Raw genomic sequence first — 24719 nt, 5'->3', positions numbered from 1 at the left:
ACGCACACTTTTTATTTAGACACTTTTTTCAATAAACGTGTCTTTGTCTGTTATATATATATATATATATATATATATATATATATATATATATATATATATATATATATATATATATATATGATAATGAAAAATATGATTTCTGATAAAATAAACAAAAACTGTTCAATGTTTACTTCTAAAAGTCTTAGGCTTGTGTTGAGAAAAGTTTGTAGACATTGTAAGTGCATCTTTTACCGGATTGGTTTATGGGATTTTCAAACTATAATCAATTCTTATCTTGTTTCAACATTAAACGAATTGACTTGACAGTTCTCAACTTTTGTTGATTATATAAGCAATGATTTTAACCGTTTTAAAAGAATAGTGAAACAATCATAAGACTCGTTTATTTTATGTTCTTAAAAATTGCAAGGAGAAATAAATTAGTAAATATCATGCATACCATAGAACTAGCCAAACTGTTCTTAGTATCAGTAGTTTCTAATCATAATCATTACAGATAGAATACGCCATGTCTCAAAAGACATCGTATATATTACAAGGAGATCATAATTTCTTTTTTTTTTTTCATCTGCAACAGAGAGATCATGATCTGATATGCGCTAGCTATGACCTATAAACTCGATTTTGCTAGTCTTCGTTGTCATTAACAACAAGCGTAATTTCTATAAACATGCTAGGTTGTTCTAGAGAAACATTTTGGCTGCATGTTTTAGAAAAATTTATTATGGAGATAATTTTATAATCATGTAGAAACATTTCGAATACTTTAGTTTAATATTTACGAAATTCTAAGGAGTTATTTTAAATCATAAAATTAAATGTTAGTAAAATCCTAATCATTGTTTTGTGATGAGCCACTAATATTAAATAAAATCATCATGATTGTCCTAAACTTTGGATCAGACAGCAAACATAATCATCAATTGTATAAATACTTCCTTCCTCTAAAGTTCTATTCTTTCTCATTCTCCAGCTAAAATATTTGATATCATCTAGAACAATAGATTCTCATTAGAAGGTATATGGGTTTTTTGGTCATTAAATTTGATTTGACTCATTTTCATGCAATCAATTCTGATTAAATCCAGTACTTTCATGTAATATCTTCCTTCAGGAAAAAAAATATACACAGAAACATTTTGTATAATGAGTTAACATAATTTCCCTATAAGAACATCATTATTCTAGTATTTGTTTACCAGGAGGTAATGATTCTCTAAAATCAGATCACGTTACCAAATTAATTATCCCCTCAATGATTTTTTATCAGCCAAAGCAATATATATTAAAAGGTACCGGAAGTACCAAAAGAACAATTATACCCTCACTGATATATATATTACCATTGAACAACCGAGAAAATACTAAAACCATGGCATCATGTATTTGTCGTAAGTTGTAACCTATTTCACTTGGTGAGACAAGACTATTATTGTTGAAGAAAGACAATCAAATTATATAGAACAACCGGAAAATCAAGGCCACAGGAACACTAGTCATTATAGCACCTAAGTGTACATACGGGACAATGAATGGCATTTCAAACTATGCGACTTCTACCTCAAACAATTTAATTTCGAACCAGACAAAAATGGACTCAGAAATTGTCTTAGTAGTACAGTTATGGTATCAAAATTTGGCATGACCTGCAGGCATGTGGGGGCCAAAGGTCTGGTGCTGAAGAACATGCCAGCTACATCATATCTCAAGCTTCTGTATCAAATCATGGCACCCAGTTCCCACCTTCACAGGCAAACCAAGACAAATTCGGGAAGATGGTGTCTCCAAGTTGTCCACCTGCCCATGATAAGCTGCCTCAACAATAAATTTGGAAGCTGTCTCAAAGCACATTTTGATGAAAGGGGATGTGCAGTCTGCTATGCTCCCCGTTCTGTTCATAGGACTATAGCCACCAGAGTGCGTCATAAAGTCAGCAATGAGTGTCAAGTGCCGGATATTTACTGATATCCCATAAGATTTGAAAACATTTTGTACTTCCCTAATGATGGTCTCCCTGGCTGCTTCCACCCCATAAGCACTTAGCATAGCATGAACGCTGTTTGAATAAATATACCTAACATCAAGATCATCTTGCAACTCCCAGAATGTTTTAAAATGTATCCCTGATGTCTGCAATGCTGGTATTTTTTCTTTCATCGAGGCTGGAATATCATCCCTATTCCTGCCATCTTCACCATAGTATATTACTCCACTTTCTTTACATGTAATAGCTTTACATTCACCAACCCTTCCAAAATTTTGAATGCAAACCTTCTTGGCTGTTCTCTGAGCAATCTGCATATAGTTAAGTTGAAAACAGTTAAGTTTTATACTAAAAATAGGAAGTGACATATATATACCCAACTGGCAACAGCAGCCCTATTTGCTTCTAGACCATAGTTCACTTCACAGTTTCCTTAGAACATATACATAGGATAAGAAAAAGATTGAGGAATGGCCACATATCATCTTTTTCTTCAAAACATGCTAGCACATTTTTAACGTCGCCAAGATTTTCAAATGAAAAAGTAACTAACACTAGCTTCAAAAATCAATAATTTACAAAATGGCAAGAATATAAAAATAAACTAATTTTAGTGTTGGTAGAAGAAGGTTCTGTTTTTCTTGGCATTTATAATGCCCAAGGTACCTGACCAGCGTAGAAGGTACTTTGCTTCTAGGCATTTATATTACCCAAGAATATAAAAATAAACTACTTTTAGTTTTAAGAAAATAACAACCTAAACTTTGATAGCAGTATAGAAAGGCATCAACCCCAAAATTTATACGGCATAGTAAAGAAAAATGAGCTAAAAGTACCTGCGCTAACAAAATATGAGGTTCACCGGTAAATTTAAAGTGGATCTCGAAATGCATCCCTTTAGCTTTCACAAAAACTGCCCTGTCATATTTTTTTGTTATTGCTTTAGATTTTTTCTTTTCCCGTTTCAAACTATTTTTTTCAACAATGGGCTTGAACTTGGATGATTTTTCAAGTCCTTGAGAATTATTAGCATCAAGTGTCATGTCATTATCATTCTCATTAACGTCCACATCACTGCCATCCTCGTCATTTTCAGTTTCCTCTGACTGCTCACCATCATGCATTTCCTCTTCCGGACCATCCTCATAATCAACCTCATCAGTACCTTGCCGTTTTCTCTTTTGCGCATCTGATCCAAGATCTTCATACCCCTCAGTGTCTTCAACAACACCATCATCATCATCATCATCCTTATTTTTACCTTTTGTCTCTGATTCTGATTCATTGCCATGACCATCTTCTGAGCTGTTTGAATAATTTGATTGTGGATCTGTCTTGAATTTTTTTATGCCACTAATTTTAGAAAGCAGTGCCATGTGACTTTCAATAGCATCCTCTAACTCTCTCACAAAGAAAACTCTCAAAGTGTCCTCCCAATCTTCAAGGGTAATATCAGTGTATTTTGGATACTGTTTAGGTTTATATAGCTTCATCACAAGTTTATATATACTGCAAACCTGACCGGCATGAACTGTTACTTGTACAACAGAAACCTTCATACTCTTAATTATGTCAGCTACAGTGATTTTCTTCAATTTGTCGGCAAGACAAATAGCATCTTCCCTGCAAATAACAATCGCATCAAAAACCTATACATGTCTGTGTACAAAAAGCAATAAGTTTTCAGGAACAAAAATAATTTACACACAAACAATAGGCAATGTATCTCACATAGATTTATTCGGTCTCAAGGGGCATGTCATAAACGGAGTTTTGATATCACGTGAAGCAGCCATGACAATTTCTTGCAAACGTGGAATTCCAAGTGTCACGTTCATTTCACCTCGACCAGCAAGGTGGAAAGTATTCAAACTGGAAAAAAAAAAGCCAAAAATACAAGTAATCGGTCACACCCGTGTACAAATTACTTTATCATTACCGAAAATTGTATAGATACAACACAAACAAACCTATATAAACACCATACACAAAAGAAGTCATTGTTCAGGTTAGCTTTGCTTAACCTTCACCAGGAATACATACCAAAAGTTGTCCAAATCTCAAGATTTTGCAACAAGAATTTCAATATGTGATCATCAGAAAGCACAGCAGCTTCTCTAATACCATAAAGGTCAAGCTTATACTTGTTAATTAAGATATAATTAGTTCACCTCATGGCAAAGTCATTCCATAAACTCATTACACCCAAGTTGAAACCCTTTGAAAGCTTTTTTAGAGTTTATATCAAACACAAACCATCAAAGAAAGGAAAAAACTTCACAAATGACTTGCTTTGTCAAATAGTTATCCCCTTATCCTATATTCAATGCAGGTGAAGTTGTAAGAAGGTATTCCAGTATTCATCTTCCACAAGTGCTCAACTAAGAATTTCGTTCACCCACATCCAAGCTTACAATTAAAACTAATTGTGTGTTTGCTAACTCTGGTTCAAGTAATCATAAAAGAATCGTTCTCCTAACAAATTCATACTCCGTGTGCTTACTGAAACAGTTTGTAAATAAAGAGCACCCCAAGTGATCAAAGTCCATGACAATGTAAAAAAATCTTACGTCATCTGTGTTGCAGGTTCGCCAACAGACTGAGAAGCTAATACACCAACCGATTCACCTGGTTGAGCAAGACAAGAGACATACTTATGCTCCATCAACTTTAAGAGATCTCGTCGTTTCAAACCAAGATTTCTCTGTTTTAAGGAGTCACGAAAGAAATTCTCTGCTTTTCCTTTCAGAGCATCGGGCAATTTGTTAATATATGGACTTGATCTGTCTAGCTGACGGCAACAGTTGCTATAAACCAATTCTTTATTCTGAAAATAAAAATAGTGAAACATATGAACAAGCTACAAGTTGTAGGTGTAATTTATGGTGTTCTCAAAATAATAAACACTCGTACAGTTGACAACGCTTCAAATTTGTTGATAAAGCTAGTCTGATGGACGTCAACACCATCTTCTCCATAGTGAAACTGAATAATCGAACCATCAGCATCTCGGACAGTATGATCATAACAAACTTTAAGGCACTCGAGGTTTTTCATCAAGCATCTTTGCAGGTACCCACTGCGAGATGTTTTGACAGCGGTATCAACTAACCTGTGGAGCAAAATAGAGATCATTCGCTGGGATCTGAACAGTCTTTCAAGGTTGCCCTAGTATTATTACTCACGTAAATTATTGTTCTAAAAATGCAAATGACAATGACGTGAAATGATCTTAATCATCATTTCTTAAGAAGCATACATATGAATCTTGAAATTAGGAGGCCATTCTATCTACTATGTCTTGAATTTGAAAAATGAAAAATAGACAATAGAATGAACTTTTTTCTATCATGTAATCAAAAAGTAATTTTTATACCCCTCACGACCAGCCATGCAATGAAAGTAGTACTCCTGCGGATGAAGGCCTGTAAGAAACCGGTCAATAATGAACCCTCCTGCTCTAGGGGAACAATCCCAGGGAGCAAAGCAGGGCAAGGTCTTTCCAGAAACCATGCGTGGGACTCGTTTTCCTTCCAACTCTTGCTGACCTAGATGAGAAGATATCTGCTGGAAATTCACCTGTTCAAAAGAATATGAAATCAAATTCAAATCACTAAGCCATAAACATGATGCATAAGTGATTTGTACCGCAATAAATTTACAATCTTGTAAACTACAAATGGAAATGAATGAAAACATACAGAAATAATACATAGAAGAAATAAAAAGATAAACTTCAAGCTATTCTTTTTATAATTTGGAATGTTGAGAATAATCTACTTACTCTTCAATAGGATCTTGTATTTCAAAAACTATAAAACACACAATAATGGTTTCACTCTCGTCATAATTAAAATGTGTAGCACATAATAATGGTTTCAATAGGATCTTCTTATGCACAAACTTAATTAAAATGTGTAGCCCACAATAATGGTTACAATAGGATCTTAAGCACAAAAATTTTAGGACTTTAAATGTGAGTAGCATTTAAGACACTTGAGCCAAGCTCCATTTATAATATTCATAGAAAATTCGTAGATTTTTTAACAAAGCATATGCAGTATCTCCAGTGCTCTGAATCATACAACAATACACCCACAACTAACGAAACAGAGGTATCTAGACAAACATTTAGACAACAGTACACTTACCATACTACCCTTAGCTCCAGATGTAGTCATAAGAGAAATACAATTTTTTCCTGAAGGTTTCAATATTCCTTCAGATAGTAGCTCCTTTAATATTCCTGAGCTTGTTCTTGAGTTAAGATTGCTTATCATTTTCCTATCCAAGTATGTTAAGGCTGCTTCTCCATTACTGCGTACCTTTTTCTCAATATTCAACTGCATTGTGGTTGTATCTGAAATCAAAAATAGACTAAGGCATATTACAATTTCGCACAGAAAAAATCAAATGGCAAAAGTTTTCCTTCAGTTTTCTAGTATTGCATAAGCATGTATGCTTTGACAACCTACTATATGAAACGAGTATTCATAAATTCAATAACAAACTTTTCAGTTTACTATCATCCTCTCAAATTCTCTGAATTTTTATATACTAAGATACATAGGCACACAAAACAAGCCAAAGATGGATTAGATTCAGCTAGACTATATATGGTAGTCATACTGGACCTTAAACTTATCACATCCCAAACCCACAAACTAATCTCCCCTTTGCATCAAGGTAATTTTATAAAAAATAGTTTGCCAATAAATGCATTAGAAGATACTCTTCAGTAGAAGACTAAACTTTTTAAGAACTCAGGCATCTGCAAAACAGCAACCCATCCGTCTACAGGATTATTAACACTAGTCCAATTCAGTTTGTTTTATAAGTGTTTATTATTGGTGCTACGAACTCCTCTTCCTTGTAGTGCAACCATTCTATTAGGTTTCTTGGGAACAAGAAACCAGATTTTCAGATTCAGTAAAGAAATAAGCGCTCAAATCTTACTGCAAAACGTAAGATAATACTTTAATTAAAGAAAACATAATACAGAAAACATTCAACAGCTTCCAAGGGAAGTAAATCCCTTCTACACAGGACAAGCCCTATTCCAAAAACGAAAATACAACCCACCCACCAGGAGGAACCATTTCCTCCTTAAAAGATTACCCTTACTAAACTTAATAACTACCTCTAACCACCCCTAAACTGCTCAACCACCCTTAACTGTCATGAAAGTTCTGATTTTGAACCTTCTTCCTAACATACACCTTAAAGTCTTATCACATTCCTTATGTTTTAATAACTTCAGCTGAATTTTCATCTTTTAACAATGTGACTTGAAGAAGTCTAACGACTAAGTTGTCCATTGAATAAATCTGATCACCAGCTAAAATTTGATTTCATGCATGATCAAAATCTGAGTGTAGGCTTTTCAAAATTAAAACCATGTATAACTTATCAATTTTTTTGTTGATATCCTCCAATGCATCAACTACAACAAATCTCCTTAATTCTTCTATGGCAACTCAACCCTTTGCTACATGTGAGATCATATCATGACTAGCTTGTGTGAGATAGGCTACTCTTTGAGTTGTATCAGAATATTTCTAAGACATCTTATTCCCCTAACTACTATAAAACAACACATAACAGGAAACCTTGTTTCTACCGTGGACGTTTATCTTCATTCCAAACCACATTGATTTCCTTTTCCAAATGATCATAGTATCCATGACCAAGGAACCATAACTCAATGGACACAAACCATGATAAGCAGTTCTTGAGGCACACCTATCCTTAAATTTGTCAGTCATAACAGCGGTAGGAGACATAAGATAGTGATGGCCAAGCAATGGGACTTTGATACCAACTTGAATTTGGATGTGATAGAAGTTATGTATATTTTATAGACATGATTAAGTTTTAAGTCCCACGTAAATTTGAATATGTATAATTGAGTACTCAATTTTTTTATTTTTCAATTGACCACCTGCAATTTAATATTTCTATTAACTACAATATTCTTCTATATTAACCACAAAACCTCACATTTCTTAATTTGAGAGAAATAAGCAAGATGAAAGAACAAAATAACAATCACATCACACAATTAACAAAAAAATTAAACAGTAGAGATTCAATTAAAAAATATAAAAATTGAGTACTAAATAGACCAAAAGAAAATGATAGGAACTTAATTGAAAATATTCAATTTATGAGGGAGTTGAAACTTAATTAAACCTATTTTATATATATGGAAAAAGGAAGAGTGCATTACAAGGAAAAAGTATATCTTATAACACTCAAATTTTAGACTAGGTACATAAACCCAAAAAGCAGCTTTATGAAAGTTGTTCAAATATAACAACAGTCATAAATTTACCTTTTTCAATTCAAAGAAATGTATTCTACAGCACTGAAGATATTAGAGTCATGAATCGTTCAAGGAAACACGTTAAAGGAAAGAATAATAATTCAGAAGACAAGTTACTTCTGCCTGAGGAACTTCACTATATCAGGAGTTAGAAAGTAAAGAGTTACATAAGAGACTAAGTTGCAGACATCATAAAGTCAAGGCACTCAACATACTATAGTATTAAATTCAGGGGGTAACATATTAAATACAAACCAGCAATTCACAAATAAAAGCAATCTAAAAAATATTATCATATCTTGAAATAGAATATTATATTAGAATCCATTTTGTATAAAATGATTTTATTTCAATTACCTATATTATCACCATTCATTACTCCAATGAATTCCCGATGAACAATGTCACCAATTTCCTCACAACTGCTTAGTTGATTCATTCTTTCAACATCCTTTTCTTCTATTATCATAAGATCATCTACTCCACATGTGAACCCATGCATCTGAAAGACAAACAAATCAGAAACATGCAAGAATGCATGCTAAATAACTACTGACAAAAGTATAATAATAGAAAAACGAATAAATTGATCAGTAACCTGTAAAAAGGAAGTAAACAACCGACTTAATGCTGAGAGTAGGTTACCAGCAACATTCGATCCATAAAATTCTTGCACTGTATGTATTATACCATAGTCACCAAATTGAGCCTTATCAACCACACCTCGCACCAAATTATTTTTATATATCAATAATTTATCCTCATCAGGCAAATCCTTGTCTCTTGACTTATCACGTGTATATCTTTCACCCTCCCTGACCTGAGTTTTGAAAAAATTTGATGGGATTTTTGCATTCTTCTCAACCGTAAATGGTGGTGAACCTCTGGTGATATAGTATAGCAATGCACTGATAACCTAGAAAAAACATAAGAGACTAAATTTATAAAACCATTATATCATTCAAACATACTGATTCCTTAGTTTAATAAATCATATTGAAATAATACAAGGGAAAAATAACATTAAACGAAAATGAAAAACTTTCTACCCAGTTTATCCAGAAAGTAATTTGCTAAAACATCAGAAGTGTGAAAGTGTTAAGTCTAAGATTAACAGATAGCAACCTGTTTTCCTGTCCATAGGGGTTCAGGCTTCCATATTGCTGGAGGAAACAAAAACATTTCACACTCAGAATTTGTCATGAAAACTTTCTGCCCGTGTTTGCCAGAGAAGGAGCCTACCCCAGCCATAGATACACCAGAACTATAGAGTAATTGATTGAACTCTTCATAAGTTATGAAAGTATCCTTTTTGGTAAGAAGAGAAGCACTCACAATATGATCCTGGAAAAATAGTGCAAAATTGGAGGAAAAAAATATTAGGACACAGAAGAAAAGTTTTGTAAATAATGTAAGAATAATTAAATAAGCAAATAGAAGGTGATGAGGCTCTGAAACAATGTTGTTATGTTGTTACATTGAGACGCAAAAAACTGAACTGAACTTTAGAAAGAACTGAATTTTAGTATCACATCTCAGACAACAATAAGAGTACATAATTGTATTTATAGGCATCGCTTGCACCAGAATCTAGTATCTAAGAGGTATTGGCATTTCCTTTAGAATTTGACTTCATTAGCATTTCACTAAGTTGAGTATTGTTGGTAGGCTTGTTATAGGATTTACCCAAGAATTTGATGTTTTATATAAGCCAGTCGAATAAGGAATGTATTGTTGTTGAAAGATCAATGACGTCCAGAGATCCATGAGGTTGATAAAAAATATCATATTTGAAATAACAAACATTGGTTGTGTCTAAACTACATACTTGACATTGAAAATTGGGAGATTTGCCACAATGACCTCTACCAAATTTCTAGCATGAGAAGAAACTCCAATACGAGAGCCTCCATGATTACCACCACCACAACTATACAAGTCTTGAGTATAGTGAAGTGACAGTGAGACTAAGTTGGCAATGTGTGTTTAAGTCATGTTTCATGACCATACAAAAGAGCTTCAATTTCAACAATTGACAATGTGAGTTTCTTACTTTAAATAAAAAAGACAACTAGAGCAAATTGGAGGGAAGTCCTTCAAGAATAGCATCACCATGCTCTTCATGACGGGAATGTTAACACTAACGAGTTCATCAACGTAAATTTTAATCTTAAGAATATAATCTTCCATTGTTTTGGAATCAAGTCTAACAGCATGCATTGCAATACGCAATTGTTGTGCACAAGATGTAGTTTGAAGACTAAAATATTCATGAATCTTCTCCAAAACCTTATACGAGTAATTGGAGCCAAGCACATAAAAAAGAACAGATTTCGAAAGAGTAGACTGAAGCAAAACAAGTAATGTTTGGTCTTGAACATCATAAGCCTCATATTCAAGATTAACATTGTCAACCGTACGATCATGTTCAGTAAGATATCAAAACGGAACCACCAGATTTACAACAAATCGCTATACTTATGTGTTTTGATTACCATTTCAATGTGTTGTCGCCAATGAAGATAATTCAAGTCATCAAGTTTTTAAGTGATTAAGGTTGGAAATGAATGTGAAGTGGAAGCCATAGGAATAGAGACGTCACAAAGTGTAATTCAATAAATAAAACCAGAGCGAGCAATTCACAATCACAAACCACAAAAATGCTAAGTAACGAAGAACAATACACAAAACATAGACAGAAAAGACGCTAGAGAACTGCCAAGAAAGTGATCAAAGATGACCACTAGAGATGAAGAAGATGAATCATCAAACAAACTCTAGTTATGAAGTGGATCAATACACAAAACATAGACAGAAAAGACACTAGAGAACTGCCAAGAAAGTGATCAAAGATGACGACTAGAGACGAAGAAGATGAATCATCAAACGAACTCTAGTTATGAAGTGGATCGTTGAAAAAATTTCTCTAGATATCATCTTAGAAAAACTGATTTTAACTGAAGAATGAATTGAATTTTATTATCAAATTTCACACAATAATAGGAGTACAAAATTGTATTCATAGACACCGTTTACAACAACACCTATTATTAGAAATAGCTGACAGCTGTCAAAGACCGAGCTGCACAAACTAATTCATTTCTACTAACAAAGACTGACGGCTATGCAAACTTAATTCTACTATAAGAGACCTAGTGATCATGGATACAACTATGGGAAACACCCCCTGACCCCACAAAGGAGGGATCATTATGCCCTGCAGCATGGATCTGCCTTTTTTAAATAAATTTATGCAAATACCTGAATTAAAGCTCTGATTGGATCCCCACTTGTAGGTTTCACATATTGATTGTTAGCATTCACAATATTGTAAGCTTCAGCCCGAGAAATTTCATCTTGTGGAAAATGTACATTAATCTCATCGCCATCAAAATCAGCATTATAAGTACTGAGATCACAAAGGAGAAAAAAGAAAAAGTTAATGACATTAGCTACCCTATATGATTGTCAGATATAGTCAAATGTATTGAAACATAATTTATAACACAATCACATAAATCTCAAACATAAGCTACATATTACCTGCAATTTGCATAGTGCATCCGTACAGTTTTTTCCCCCTTCAGAACACGAACTATATGAGCCATTATACTAGGTTTATGGAGTGTTGGCTGCAATAGAATATAAAGTTCAATTCACGGCAGAATGTTGTCCATATCACACATTTCCCAATATTATCTTCACTATTTTTCCATGTTGCAGTGTACAGTAAAAAATTATACAAGCAATACTACCAATGCGAACTTATAAAAAACAGAATTTTAACTCAAATCACACATTTTCAAGAACCACACTAACTTGACAGTTTCAAATAGTGGATGAGAATAATCAAAAGCATACATCCAGCATTCTGGTGTGATACTAGATTTTCAATTTTTTCTTTACCACAAAAATTCATTAAAGGAATCAAAGACAGTTCCACAATAAATATAGATTGCATTATTTCTATACAACATCAGATGAGAAAATGCATTACCTGTCTATTGACAAGCACAACATCACCATCCTTCAAGTGGCGATACACAACTTTCCCTTCAAATTCCTGATCAGAAATCTTCCCTTGATCCAAAATAACTCCTCTTGATGAAGGTAACTTTCTTGATATCATAGCAAGCAACTTCGGACTTCGTTGAAGCTTGACTGTTGCTTGTTTATCAGAATAGTGTGTAGCACCAGGATGGGAGTCAGGGCCATTAAGGATAGCATTTCTTAACTTCATGGCATTCCAAGGAGTCACTCTCTGAAAGGTTTTAACATAAAGGCATTGGCAGGAAACAAAATGAAATATGAAGGCAATGGCTAGTAATAACCTACTCAATTTCCAATAAGGCCATTGTAGTATAATATCAGTTATATAAATTCTGAACATTTCATTTCTTTCTAGAGCAATTTATCATTCTATATTTCTGGTGCTCTGGTAAGAATAATGAGGCCAAAGTTTGGTGCAGTTATATTTAGAGAAAAAGACTATACAACGACAGTGTAAATTACTTTTATAGTATTATCCAATTACAAACCACAATCTTAAAATCCATAACAATGGTAACTTGTTATCGGATGACTGAGTTAAACTGTATTTGCATTTCATAGCATGATTAAACCCTTGTACTTATAGGAGAACAGTTACTTTTCAGTATCAATTTACCTTCTTTAAATTATATGGGTCCAAGGGAAAGATGGCTTCCTTGTCCAAGATCACTAGATTTATATATTATATATGAAGAAAATGAAGTAAAGAAAGATACAATACCAAAATATTCTGACATGCAGTTCATGCATCAGTTAAATGCGTTTAGTATTAATGGGAATTGGTATTTGTAAAGTAGCACCTACTTACTGATTTTACTCTTCATCAAAAAAACAGTTCTACTAAGTTTATTAAGAATCTAACATATGTTCTGCGAAAGCTAACCACTTCACACCCAAGCTATTCCATCATGTCTCCCTCCAAATTAAACATGAACACTTCACAAGTGTATGCAGTATACATGTGATACTATACGCTTATAGCTAAAATGAATAAACATCAGAAATGTATAACAGTATTAAAAAATAAAGAATATAACAAACACAGACATTCAATGATACCCCTAGTTCCAACCCTTACCTCAGGATAGGATAATCTTATAGCAAAATATGGGGGTATCCCAATTTCATTGACTGCCAAATAAGGATCTGGTGATATGACAGAACGGCATGCAAAATTAACCCTCTTTCCCATCATTTTCTGGCGAAAGATGCCTTCTTTCTTCTCTAGCAATTGACAAATGCCAGCAGCCACATCTCTCTGGCCTAGACCAAGAAAGAAGAAAACAAAAATTTACGTATGAATCATTAACAACATTATTCCATATTTGTAATGATTCCTTCCTCTTTTTTTATTGTAAACTATTCATCAAAACATAAAGAAGATATATGTCAGCATTACTTAACATATGTGAAGGGATTAATATGTTAGTATAGGTCAACTCGTCTTTTGTATTACCTATTAGACACCTATGTTTAGATCATTATATTATTTTATTCATGTAAGAATCAATATAAATGAATGAATCAGGCAAGAGAAAATTAAGCTCTCTTTTACTATTTTTATCACAAATTAACACTTATAAGATTAATTTTATTTTCATTTTCTGCATTTGCTTTATTATCTATTAATAATAGTATTGGTCAATGATTTTATTGACAAATTTCAACCAACCTAAACACAGGCAGCTCCGTATTACCATTCAAATCTTCAACAGGTTAAAGAAAATGAAACAATAAGAAACTCTTACCAGAAGCAGTTTTACTGTCGAATAGCAAGTTAACAGATTGCTGCAGATCCATCCACCGGCTTAGCACCTTAGAGGGATCTAACTTATTTATATGGGCCTCTCCTAAGGATATGTTGCCTTGTAAAACCTTAGTCAGTAAAACAGTTTGAGGATGTTCCATCACCTACATGAGCATTGACTACACAATTAAAACAAGTATAAGATAAAATGGCAATACATAAGAAAATAAATAAAATCAAAATCAAAAGCTACAATCCTAATTTCTGCAACAACCAAGTCTCACACTAGGTGGATTCAGCTACATGGATAAATTGGCCGATCTGAAAAAGCCAAATTTTCAACAACTCGTGAACAATAAGGTCTTTAAAAATGGTATTCCCTAAATTTGGTAGGGTGACATCACCTTTAATCATATTACTTTGCATTTGATTCACTTTACACATTGGAACATTCACAGGCCTTCTTTTGACAAGACAAACCATCCCAAGTGAGTTTCTTCCATCCTTAATTAAACAGATGCTAATCTAAATTGCACTTGCATATAATCATTATCATCCCTAATCTTATCCTTCCCAGTATGCCCACTAATTTCCAGCTGTATTATAATTTTTACTACTCTATTTTTTATCTTATCTTACTACACTCAGCTATACCATTAAGCACCACAAGCAAATTCTAGGATATGAAATCATTCCTACATTCGTTAGAATTAAAAGTTGGTTAATCTGTTGGGTAAGATGTCAAAGTGGTTTTATCACCAAAGACCAGTATGAAGATGATTTAGAAAGAGAAGAAAAACACTTAAGAATAGCAATTATAGTAAACTATTGAGGATGTAAAGGAACTGAATGAACAAAATTTAAATGCTCTTTTTTTTCAAAAGCTGGACTTTCCCAGCCATTCATGTCACCATATGCGAATTGCTGAGGACAAAAAGAAAAGAACAAAAAAATAGAACATAAACATCCTAAAATAAAGAAATACCCTTAAAAACTCATCTCCAAAAATAGGAGACCATCTACATGTGTTGTATTTTTCCTCATGAAACAATAATCAGAATCCAATATAACATAATGAAGTTTAATATCAAACCAATGTTACATAGTTATCAGATAAAAGAAATCTATAAATTTGCTAACAGTATCTCTTAAGCATACTTACATCATCACCTGCTTTAGCTGGGGGTCGGAATTTGATTGGTGGCACAAAAATATTCTCTAGAAAGAACATTGAGTGACCAGCTTTCTTTCCAAACCCCTGATCTTGAATATCACTGATATAAGAGCAGAGTCTGGCCTCGTTTTCCCACAAAAGCTCTAAAATACCTTTAGCCTGTAAGTTGAAAAGAATTATATGAAAAGATCCACACACATTTTCAAGCAGCATCTATTATTACATTAAACATGCCCTTAGCAAGCAGACACTTGTCCTACAAAACAGAATACGCTATAAAAGACACCCATTAGGCCAACATTTACATGAAACCAACCTGTGATGGTAGCAACGACCCAGAAAGTTTATTTTGTGCAGCTAGCTTGTGAGACAAATTCCCCTTTTTTCTTTTATCTCTTTTAACAGCCCCAACAGATGATATATCTTCTTCCTCTGTAGTCTCCCCACCACCTAAAGACATATCATCATTGTTTATTTCACTTTCCACAACTCTGATGGTATTTGCTCTAGCCGCATCAGCAGAAAGGACATTCTTGAGCCATCAATCAGAAACCAAAAAGGGAGAATGGAAAGGAAATGAAAAGAAATGTAAGAATTAGAGAAAGCAGCTAGAAATACCAACAAGAATGGACCTATGGACAAGGCAATCTGTTTCTTATGACATGAGCATAAACATAAATACTTCATATGAAAAAAATGCAATATCTACATTATAGAGATATGGACTTTGTGGTATTCAAATTTCAAAGTTCACCAAGTCATCATTCAAATTAAATACAAAAAAAAATAACAGTTCTAAAACTGTACAAAAATTTTCGTTTAATATTTGAAAATGGAAACCCTTACAAGAAACAAAACCAAGAAGTGGAAAAAAACATGCCTATGAGAAAATGCAATATCCACAGCAGAGATATGCACTTTCTGATATTCAAATTTCTAACTTTACCAAGACATCATATTCCAAAAACAAAAGAGGAAAAACTAGCAGTTGTAAACATAATGATTGAGAATGGTAAAGCACAGCTAATCAAACCCAGCTATAAAGCAGGCACAGTATTGCAAGTATGTAGCTTCCTATTAGTAATAATGCTAGGACACAAATAATCATCTATTGAAATCTAAGGTAGCATGATAGTTGCGGAATGATATATCCACACGTTGAGGACAGAGCATACATAATACATGTCCAGTAAGGTTAGAGTCACATAGCCAACCCAACTCACCCGCTCTACATAATAAATGTCCGTGTGCATATATATAAAAGAATATCTGTGCAATATGTAATATACAATATTGAAAGAATATAACCAAAGTATTATTACATCTAAAGAAAGTGTGGCGTAAAGATCTAAAAGAAAGTAACTTGGAGCTTGCGTAAAGATCTAAAAGAAAGAAACTTGGAGCTAAATGACAACAAACTACTTTTTATTATTACAATGATTTAAATTCTGTAATAAACTAATTTCTGAAAATAGACCAAGTAAAAAGAAACGATGATCTTACCATGTGAAACCATCCAAAGGTTGGTTTACTGATTTTAGGATTTACAACTCCACAATTTTGACACTTTTTATATTGTCGCTTCAGAAACTTCTTTAGAATAGACATTGCCTCACTAAATTGAAGGGAGGTCCAATTTTCTCCCTGTTGCTCGGCACTACAATGGTGGCTCTCATCACCATCACCTGAGTGTGTGAATTCATCTAAATTAATAGAGTCTAAACTTTTGGCCCTGATAATATCCCCTTTCATTATGAGCTCCAATTGGGTAGTACGCATATCCACCTTGCATCAACGTAAAGCCAACCAACAATAGCCAATATAAATATCTTTCAAAAAGCAGAAGTATAAGGACAAACACATAAAACTACCAAATCACATCAACAAATCAACATAAATTTACCTCTTTTCTGCTAGCTTGAAAATGATAGCAAGAGAAACAAGTTCTCTGTATAATACTGCTAAGAATATTGAACATCAAAGGATTGTAGACAGGAGAAACAAGTTCAATATGACCAAAATGACCTGGGCAAAGTTTAGAAGCTTGACCACATGACTTACAACTACATCAAACAAAAAGGCATGTCTCAGTCACCCACCTTTATTCAGGCCAAAAAACATAGGTACAACTTCAATTAAACATCTTCAGTCATCAAAAAATGATCAACTACTACCCCATACAACTTATCTCCCCAACCAGATTAAAAACAATTCTAGAACCAGAGAAAAAGAAAACATAAAAGCTCCATCAAACTCTTCACTAAAAAGAGATAAAACCATGTCTGTATGGATTAGATTCCAGTCTCTGAGAGATTTTTAATTGAAGACAAGTATTTGATTACTAACTTCCAAAGAATCCCTTATAACTTTAAAGGTGCTTAAGCAGAAACGTGAAAGTGCTTCTGAAAATGTCAAGCTGCATAATTTGTTTCTACCTTAAATAACAAGTGCACATTTGTTTTTCCTTAAAATAAGATTAGAAAACTTCTACAAGCTATATAACTATATTACAAATTAAAAATATTTATTTTCTTGTACATTCTTATTTTCGTCTCCTACAAGTATTCATGAAAAAGCTTAAACAAACAAGGTCTGAACAGATAACAATTAATATCTGTGATCAAAATAATAGAGTGAAAATCCATGAAATATGAACATACAGGGACTTGTCATCCAGCGGGCCCATAGCTGGATCGTATAGTCCACCAGGCACAGGGTGAAGCAAAGCATTTAGCAAAATCGGATTCGTTATCTTCACTAGACTACTCCGCTGCAAGTCGTCGCTCGTTAAAAAGCTGAACGCCACCGCCTTAACGGAATTCGTCGCACTCTGCAAGGTCACGGAGTCAGACAAATTTATAGGAAAGAAGAGAGTTACACTGTTAGCCAGAATCATGTTAACATTGAGAGAGGATTGTTACCTCGGTGTAGAGCACCATGGTGGCGCCGTCAAAGCAGGTGCCGTCAAGGGTTTATCGGAGAAAGATACAAAACGAAGAAGAAAGGTTCAGTGTTAGAAGAAGAAATAGGTTTTTATTTGAGAGGTTTAAGGAATGAGGGGTTTTATTACGTGAAATAGATCACACCCCAAAATAATAATAATAATCTTATCAATCTTATGCATGTTTTTAAGGCTTAATACCTTTTTTTTTTACCCTAAATGTTCAAGTTCCTCTTACTCTTTTAAAAAGTTCAATTTGATTCTAATTTTTGAAAAAATTGTGTAATTAAATCCTTTTTTGTCACGGCGTTAAATATTTTAATCACTGTCATTGCCACGTTATGAAGGTAAACAGCGACAGCCTGCACAGATCACTCCACGCTGTCAGCTGTCAGAGTGATTAAAATATTTAAGGCCGTGACCAAAAAGAATTTAATTGGACATTTTTTTCAAAACTTGGGACCACATTTTTAAAAAAGGTAGGACGAACTTGAACATTTTCCTTATAAAGAGGGACAAAAAAAGGTATTAAGCCTATTTTTAATTGAGATCATTCTTTATTTTACATTTAAAAAGTGTTTCATAAAAGGAATATTTTTTAGTTTTATAAGAATATAAAGTTTGAAAATTTATTTTCTCACTTTTAATTTATCTTTAAAAAATAACAGGGAACCTAGTTTCCTAGTTTTTTTATTATAATATTATCATTAAAATATAAACACTGGTAAATTACTTCATTTCTAAATATGAACTGATAAAAAATGGGTTTCTTTCAAGAATTACTACATAATTATGAAATTATAAATTATAAATATGATAGGTTCTTACAATTTGGACCTACAGCAATGATCTTTTTAATTTAAAATAATAATAATAATAATTTATTCTTTTGTTTTTTTTTTCAGAAATATTTCAACATAAAATTGATTATAATAAAAAATACCACTTACATCTGAAAGATAAAAATTATAATTAAAAATGAGAATATTTGTATTTAAATTTATAATAATTAAATAATGCATCATGGTTTGAAATGAGTGTTATTTAGAAAATATAGGGTTTTTTGTATTTGAAATTATGTAAAAAATGTGAATAAGTAATTACAATTTTCCCATTACATGTACGGAAATATTAGGTTATTATAGAGAATATTTACTTTATTTTTTTATTTAAATTAATATATAGGGAATTTTTAATTTAAGATATATTTTTATATAAAATAAAAAGATATCATTATTTAAATTTAAAAAATTAAAATTCAAATATTATAATTATTTAATATTTAATTACATGTTGTTTGATATATAAAATATATAAATAAATAAAATAACAAATTTGTTATATAACATATCTTTTATATCTTTCTTTTATTTTCAAAATCCTTAAAAATTTCATCATGCATGCCATACTGATTGGTGCCTTAAAATTTGTACTATAAAATATTAAGAATAGATATTCAAATTTTGAAAATGAAAATGATACTTTGAAACATAATATCATTTTTTACTTTTTTTTTTTTAAATTACAAAAATTTATTCTTTTAAAACTATTTTACCCTTACGAGAGTGTGTTAAATGAATGTCAATGTCTCTTGTTTTTTTTTTTTTAAATCTCATTCTTAAAACATGCAATAATCTATCTATTTAAAATATCTTAAAAGCTGGTTATCTAAATTTATTCATTGAATTGACTCATGATATAAGTAAGTGTTTTTATTTATTATTTTTAATTGAATTTTTTCACTATTTATATTTATAATAGTAAATTTATTGCTAAGATTACGGATAACAAAACACGTTAATTTATCCATTTAAATCCAACTTGATATTAGCTTGTCAAAAATTAGTTGAATTGATTGTTAATTAAAAATGAATTGAATTTTATAACTCGATTAGTTTATTGTTATGTTATTAGACTCCCAGGGCTCGTCTATATGTTTTTGTTATTGAAATTTTAATATCATATGAAAATAGACTAAAATATTTTATTTTTTACATAAAAATAGGATAACGTTGAGTTTATTTCATATTGAAGTCCAGGTTGTTTTTTATCTTAGTCAAATTTTGATCGAACTGTATCAGCTTGGTCGGCAAACTGTGTTGATATGAAATATTTTGATGTAGATTTAAATTTTTTTTAATGAGGTCGGGCTGTTAAACTGTCCCAACTAAACTGCAAGACTAGCAAGCTTTGTGGACCAACTTGGTTCAGACTTTCAGAGTTAAAAACATTGTCTCAAATAGCCTTTTTCGGCCGAACTGACATGCTGGTCTGCTGAACTTAATTTTTTTGTCATCTAATTAAGATTGATTTTGAATTTAATTGAGAGGGGTTTAACAACATTATTTTGTAATACTATTGGTTCCTTGACCCTGCATACATACTTTTTTATATAATTTTTAGCATTTTAGGCAAAGATAGAAAAATATTGTTAGTTTTCATTTAATTACTTCATATTAAATGTTAAGTAAATCAAATTCATTGAAAGAGTATAAATTTGGTTGTTCAGATTCTATTCCGGTATTGATTTTTTTTAATATAATTATATAGTTAAGATATATGAATGATTATACATGACATCTTATATCTAGTACATATTAATTTAAATATGGATAGTTGTAAAACCCAAAAAAAAAAATAATAGGTGATTTTAGACAAACTGGTCTAAATGGAAAAATAATGTTTTAGGCTTTGTGGTATGGTCATTTGAAACTTATTTGTGTGGTGATTTAGCAGAAAAATGGTTTAGAAATGTATGATATACAATTGGTGGTGTTTTGGATGCTTTTTAGGTGCAAATTGGGGGTCTTGAGAGGTGAAATTTTGATGTGAATGTTTTAAGGCATTTTGGAATAGTTGGAGTTTGTCTTTGAGTCAATTATAACTTGTTCAAACCCCTAAGTTGCTCAAATATGAGCTATAACTTGTGGAATTCAATTTGGGTCTCTAAAGTGAGGTTTTGGTTAATTTTGGAGTGGAATCTTATGATCGATCAGTTTAAAAACGAGTTTAGGTTGGTTTAGATACATTTGTTTAGGTCCATTTAAGTTTAGAATACAATCTAGGAGTGTTAGAAGTTGAGAAAGATGCATAGGATAGGTCATGAGTAGTTGAAGGGTGCAAATTTTGCCATTTTGGTGCTGCAAATTATACAGTCTCGTTGAGTGAATGGATTTTAGCTGAGCGAGCAGAGCACTTCTCACTGAGTGAGTGTAGCCACTTAGCGAGCATAATCCACTATTTATGTTTTCGCACAGCGAGTCGTGGTGGCTAAGTGAGTGGGCTAGTAGATACATTTAGTTGAGCGAGCAGACTTGGTGGCTGAGCGAAAATATCACAACTAAGTTTCTATGTATTTTCTTAAAGTGTGTTCCATGTATGTGAGTGTTTGAATGATTGATTTATACTATTTATTGTAGAGTATGAATTGATTTATAATATGAATTCAAAACAAGATTATGTATATGATTATGCATAGGAGTATATATATGATTGTTGAGAGATATGATGATAATGAATATGTGGTTGATTATGTGAATGATATTGATAGACGTAATTTCATGATCCTCGTGGAGGGGTTACATAGTGATGCCTTGTATTGTTATTATTGTATGAATGTATAGAGCTTTGAATTGTTGGTCTATTCCAACACTCTAATGATCATCAGTTCTCAAGTACAGAAAGGTGAGTGTTGGAAGTCCCACATCGATTAGAGATAAGGTCATTTCATAGTTTATAAGTGGGTGCAAACCTCATCCTACAAGCCGATTTTGTGGGGTTGAGTTAGGCTTAAAGTCCACTTCTAACATGGTATTAATGTCATGGTTAGAGTTTATCCTAGCGATATTGTTGTTTGTTGGACATATTGTTCCACCCGCTATCGGACCACCCATTAAAAATGTATAATCTCACGCTCGAACCTCGGCGACTAGAGATAAGGCCATCGTTTTTGTGGGGTTGAGTCAGTGAGACATGTGGTGAGAGTAGCAGGAGGTCCAGGAGGTCCTTGTTTATGGGTACCGATCAGGGCTATAGGCAATTTATCCTTGCTTTTGTGTTATCTGCCTTTGAGTATATTTTCTCTTTTACAATGATCACCTAAATTGTGTGAGCTTAGGGAGGACATATTTAAGAGAATTCAGCGTTTGGTAGAGAGAGAAGAGCAATAAAATAGATAGTTTTTGGTCCGTCAAAGATAGGATCTTCAGTTCTAGTAACCTCAAGTTTTTTTTGTAAATTTTTATCTATGTATGTGTTATTTTAATAGTTTTATACTAATTGGGATTATGTTATTTTAAAAGTTCTGTACTATGATATATATACAATCAATCGTATCATCTTATATTCAATCGTTAGTTTAAATATTATAAATTTTATAAAATAAATATTTTCTTCTAAATAAAAGACATGCAAGAGTCTACAATTTCGATATATAGTTTACGTTGTCTTCGTTGTAAGACTTTCAGGTACAGCCTATCACATTATATGTGAATTATATAAAATAAAAAGTAAAATTCTCAAAATTCAAAGGTAAAAAAATGTTAACTAACTAATCATTTTTTTATAAAAAATTACTAGTCCTGAATTTTAATTATAAATGAATAAAAACATTTAGGATAGACTGAAATAAATAATTTCATTAATATTTTTCATACATATTGTAACATCCCAAAAATACAGTAAACACCATATAGTAGAATTAATCACATTTAATGATAAACCAAATCAGTCTTAATTAAACGAGAGCACGGTTTTGGCCGAATGGCCTTACCTAGTTTCCTAACTAGATGTGAACCATAAGAGAGACAATACCAAGACCGAACGGTTTACAAAATTGACACCGAACGGTCATTTAAAAATTTAAAGACAACAGACGGACGAACGACCACCTAACCAAAATAGACAACTACAAACCGAACGTCCTATGACTCAGCCTTCACTTCGACTTCTACTAAGTTTTCTTCCTCTAAAATTTGGTCTTCCAACGCCTCCTCCAGCAGTGCGTCTCCTTCTGCTCACATCCATACGGATGATCATTGCATTGACAGGACGGACGTACAGGTACAAGACAACACAAGGAAAAACACAAGGGTAAGCTTATATAATTTAATTCAATGCATCAACATTCAATTTAAACATACCAACAATACAATATTACATTAACATAGAAATAACCATCCAAAACCCTCATAAGACAGACCGTCCGGACTGTATGAATCCATGTATCTACAGGCGTTCGTGCACCCGGGTGATGTAGTAACTGGGAACACTCAACAGCTGCCACCCGAGGTTAGCCCTATCAGTCCAAAGTACTCCTAAGGACTAAGACCTCCTGCCGTTCCCACACATGACCTACTCCCCTCTACGTGAGGACGAGCACTCACGGAACATCAGGATGAACTGCCATCAGTAGCTTTACCATTTTCATACTATACAACTTTCCACATTCAAATCATAGAGTCGTTCCTCCTTGGAACGCTCGTTCAAAAGCCACCATCACTTATTCATCTCATATATTGTTCATTATTTATAATATTTCCCTTTATTTTTATTTTCATCTTCCAATCCAAGTTCATAAAATAACGAACGTTCAATTCATAATATAACGAACGTTCAGTCCTCTTTATAATGAGGACGAACGGGAGTAAGGAGAAAGATAACCTTCGCTTCGGAACTGAATAAATTTGAACACAAGCATCACTTCTGACGAACGTTACTTACCGTTGGAATCAGTTAAATGAACTGACTCCCGGAAGATTTTATCAATACTCAAAAATATTTTAAGTACAGGACTCTAGGCCGGATCCAATGGATCAAACCACTTCAAGACCATTTCAGAACCATAATGAGAATAATTCTAAGTTTAGAGACCGACTGTCAGTCAATGACCGAACGCGGTAAAAGGAGTTTTACTGAATTTGGACGTACGCTATTTCCACACGTATAATATTTGAATACAAATTCGAGCGTTCAGTATAAGACCGAACACTACTTAGGACGTACGCTGGGTGTAAGATCGAGCGCTACTTATTACGAACGCTAGGTATAAGACCGAGCGTTACAACTCTTTGAATTATAAGGTATATATATATTACTTTATTTCAAATATTACTGTACGACTGTTATGAGCCGAACGCTCCAAGATTATTATTTCCACATGAGGACGCTCGTCCTCGATCAGAGTTCCTTCCAAATGAAGGAATTCCTCTTTAATCGGATTACTAGAAAACCGAACGGTAGAAGACCATTCGATGACGAACGTATATAATCATATTAAGAGGTTCAAATTCACATTTTCCACTATTTTCAACTTTGAATCTTTCCAAATACCAGATCATACTTTATACTTCACATCAAATATAAATTTCCAGACTTTATGGCGTCCACATTAATAACTCATACTTCGAATAAATACTCATTTTCACATTCATACACTTCAGGCATATCAAACATCATGCTTCAGACATATACTGGATACATACATACACTCAT

At 32.8% G+C, this 24719-nt stretch overlaps 1 protein-coding gene across 2 annotated transcripts; it reads right to left on the bottom strand.

The window, feature by feature from the left end:
* Positions 1-1368: 1368 nt before the first annotated feature.
* On the bottom strand, positions 1369-18358 carry NRPA1 (nuclear RNA polymerase A1). Of its 2 annotated transcripts, XM_047304440.2 has the most exons (21): positions 18208-18358; positions 17947-18116; positions 17190-17349; positions 16790-17071; positions 15603-15818; positions 15275-15445; positions 14114-14276; positions 13444-13628; positions 12313-12576; positions 11859-11947; positions 11577-11724; positions 9441-9659; positions 8914-9231; positions 8673-8817; positions 6142-6350; positions 5367-5569; positions 4904-5102; positions 4561-4817; positions 3722-3862; positions 2827-3613; positions 1369-2301 (listed from the first exon to the last, which is right to left on the bottom strand). In XM_047304440.2, exons 1-21 carry the CDS (start codon positions 18223-18225, stop codon positions 1705-1707), a joined length of 4941 nt encoding a protein of 1646 aa, XP_047160396.1. In that variant the 5' UTR covers positions 18226-18358; the 3' UTR covers positions 1369-1704. The 2 variants fall into 2 exon arrangements, with proteins under 2 accessions (XP_047160396.1, XP_047160397.1); XM_047304441.2 differs by lacking the exons at positions 17190-17349; positions 18208-18358 and having other exon boundaries at positions 17947-18079.
* Positions 18359-24719: the final 6361 nt, after the last annotated feature.

Source organism: Vigna umbellata, chromosome 8 (assembly GCF_029865625.1).
Source record: "Vigna umbellata cultivar VRB3 chromosome 8, Vumbellata_1.0, whole genome shotgun sequence".
Lineage (NCBI taxonomy): Eukaryota > Viridiplantae > Streptophyta > Magnoliopsida > Fabales > Fabaceae > Vigna > Vigna umbellata.
This window is presented reverse-complemented; position numbering and strand designations above follow the sequence as displayed.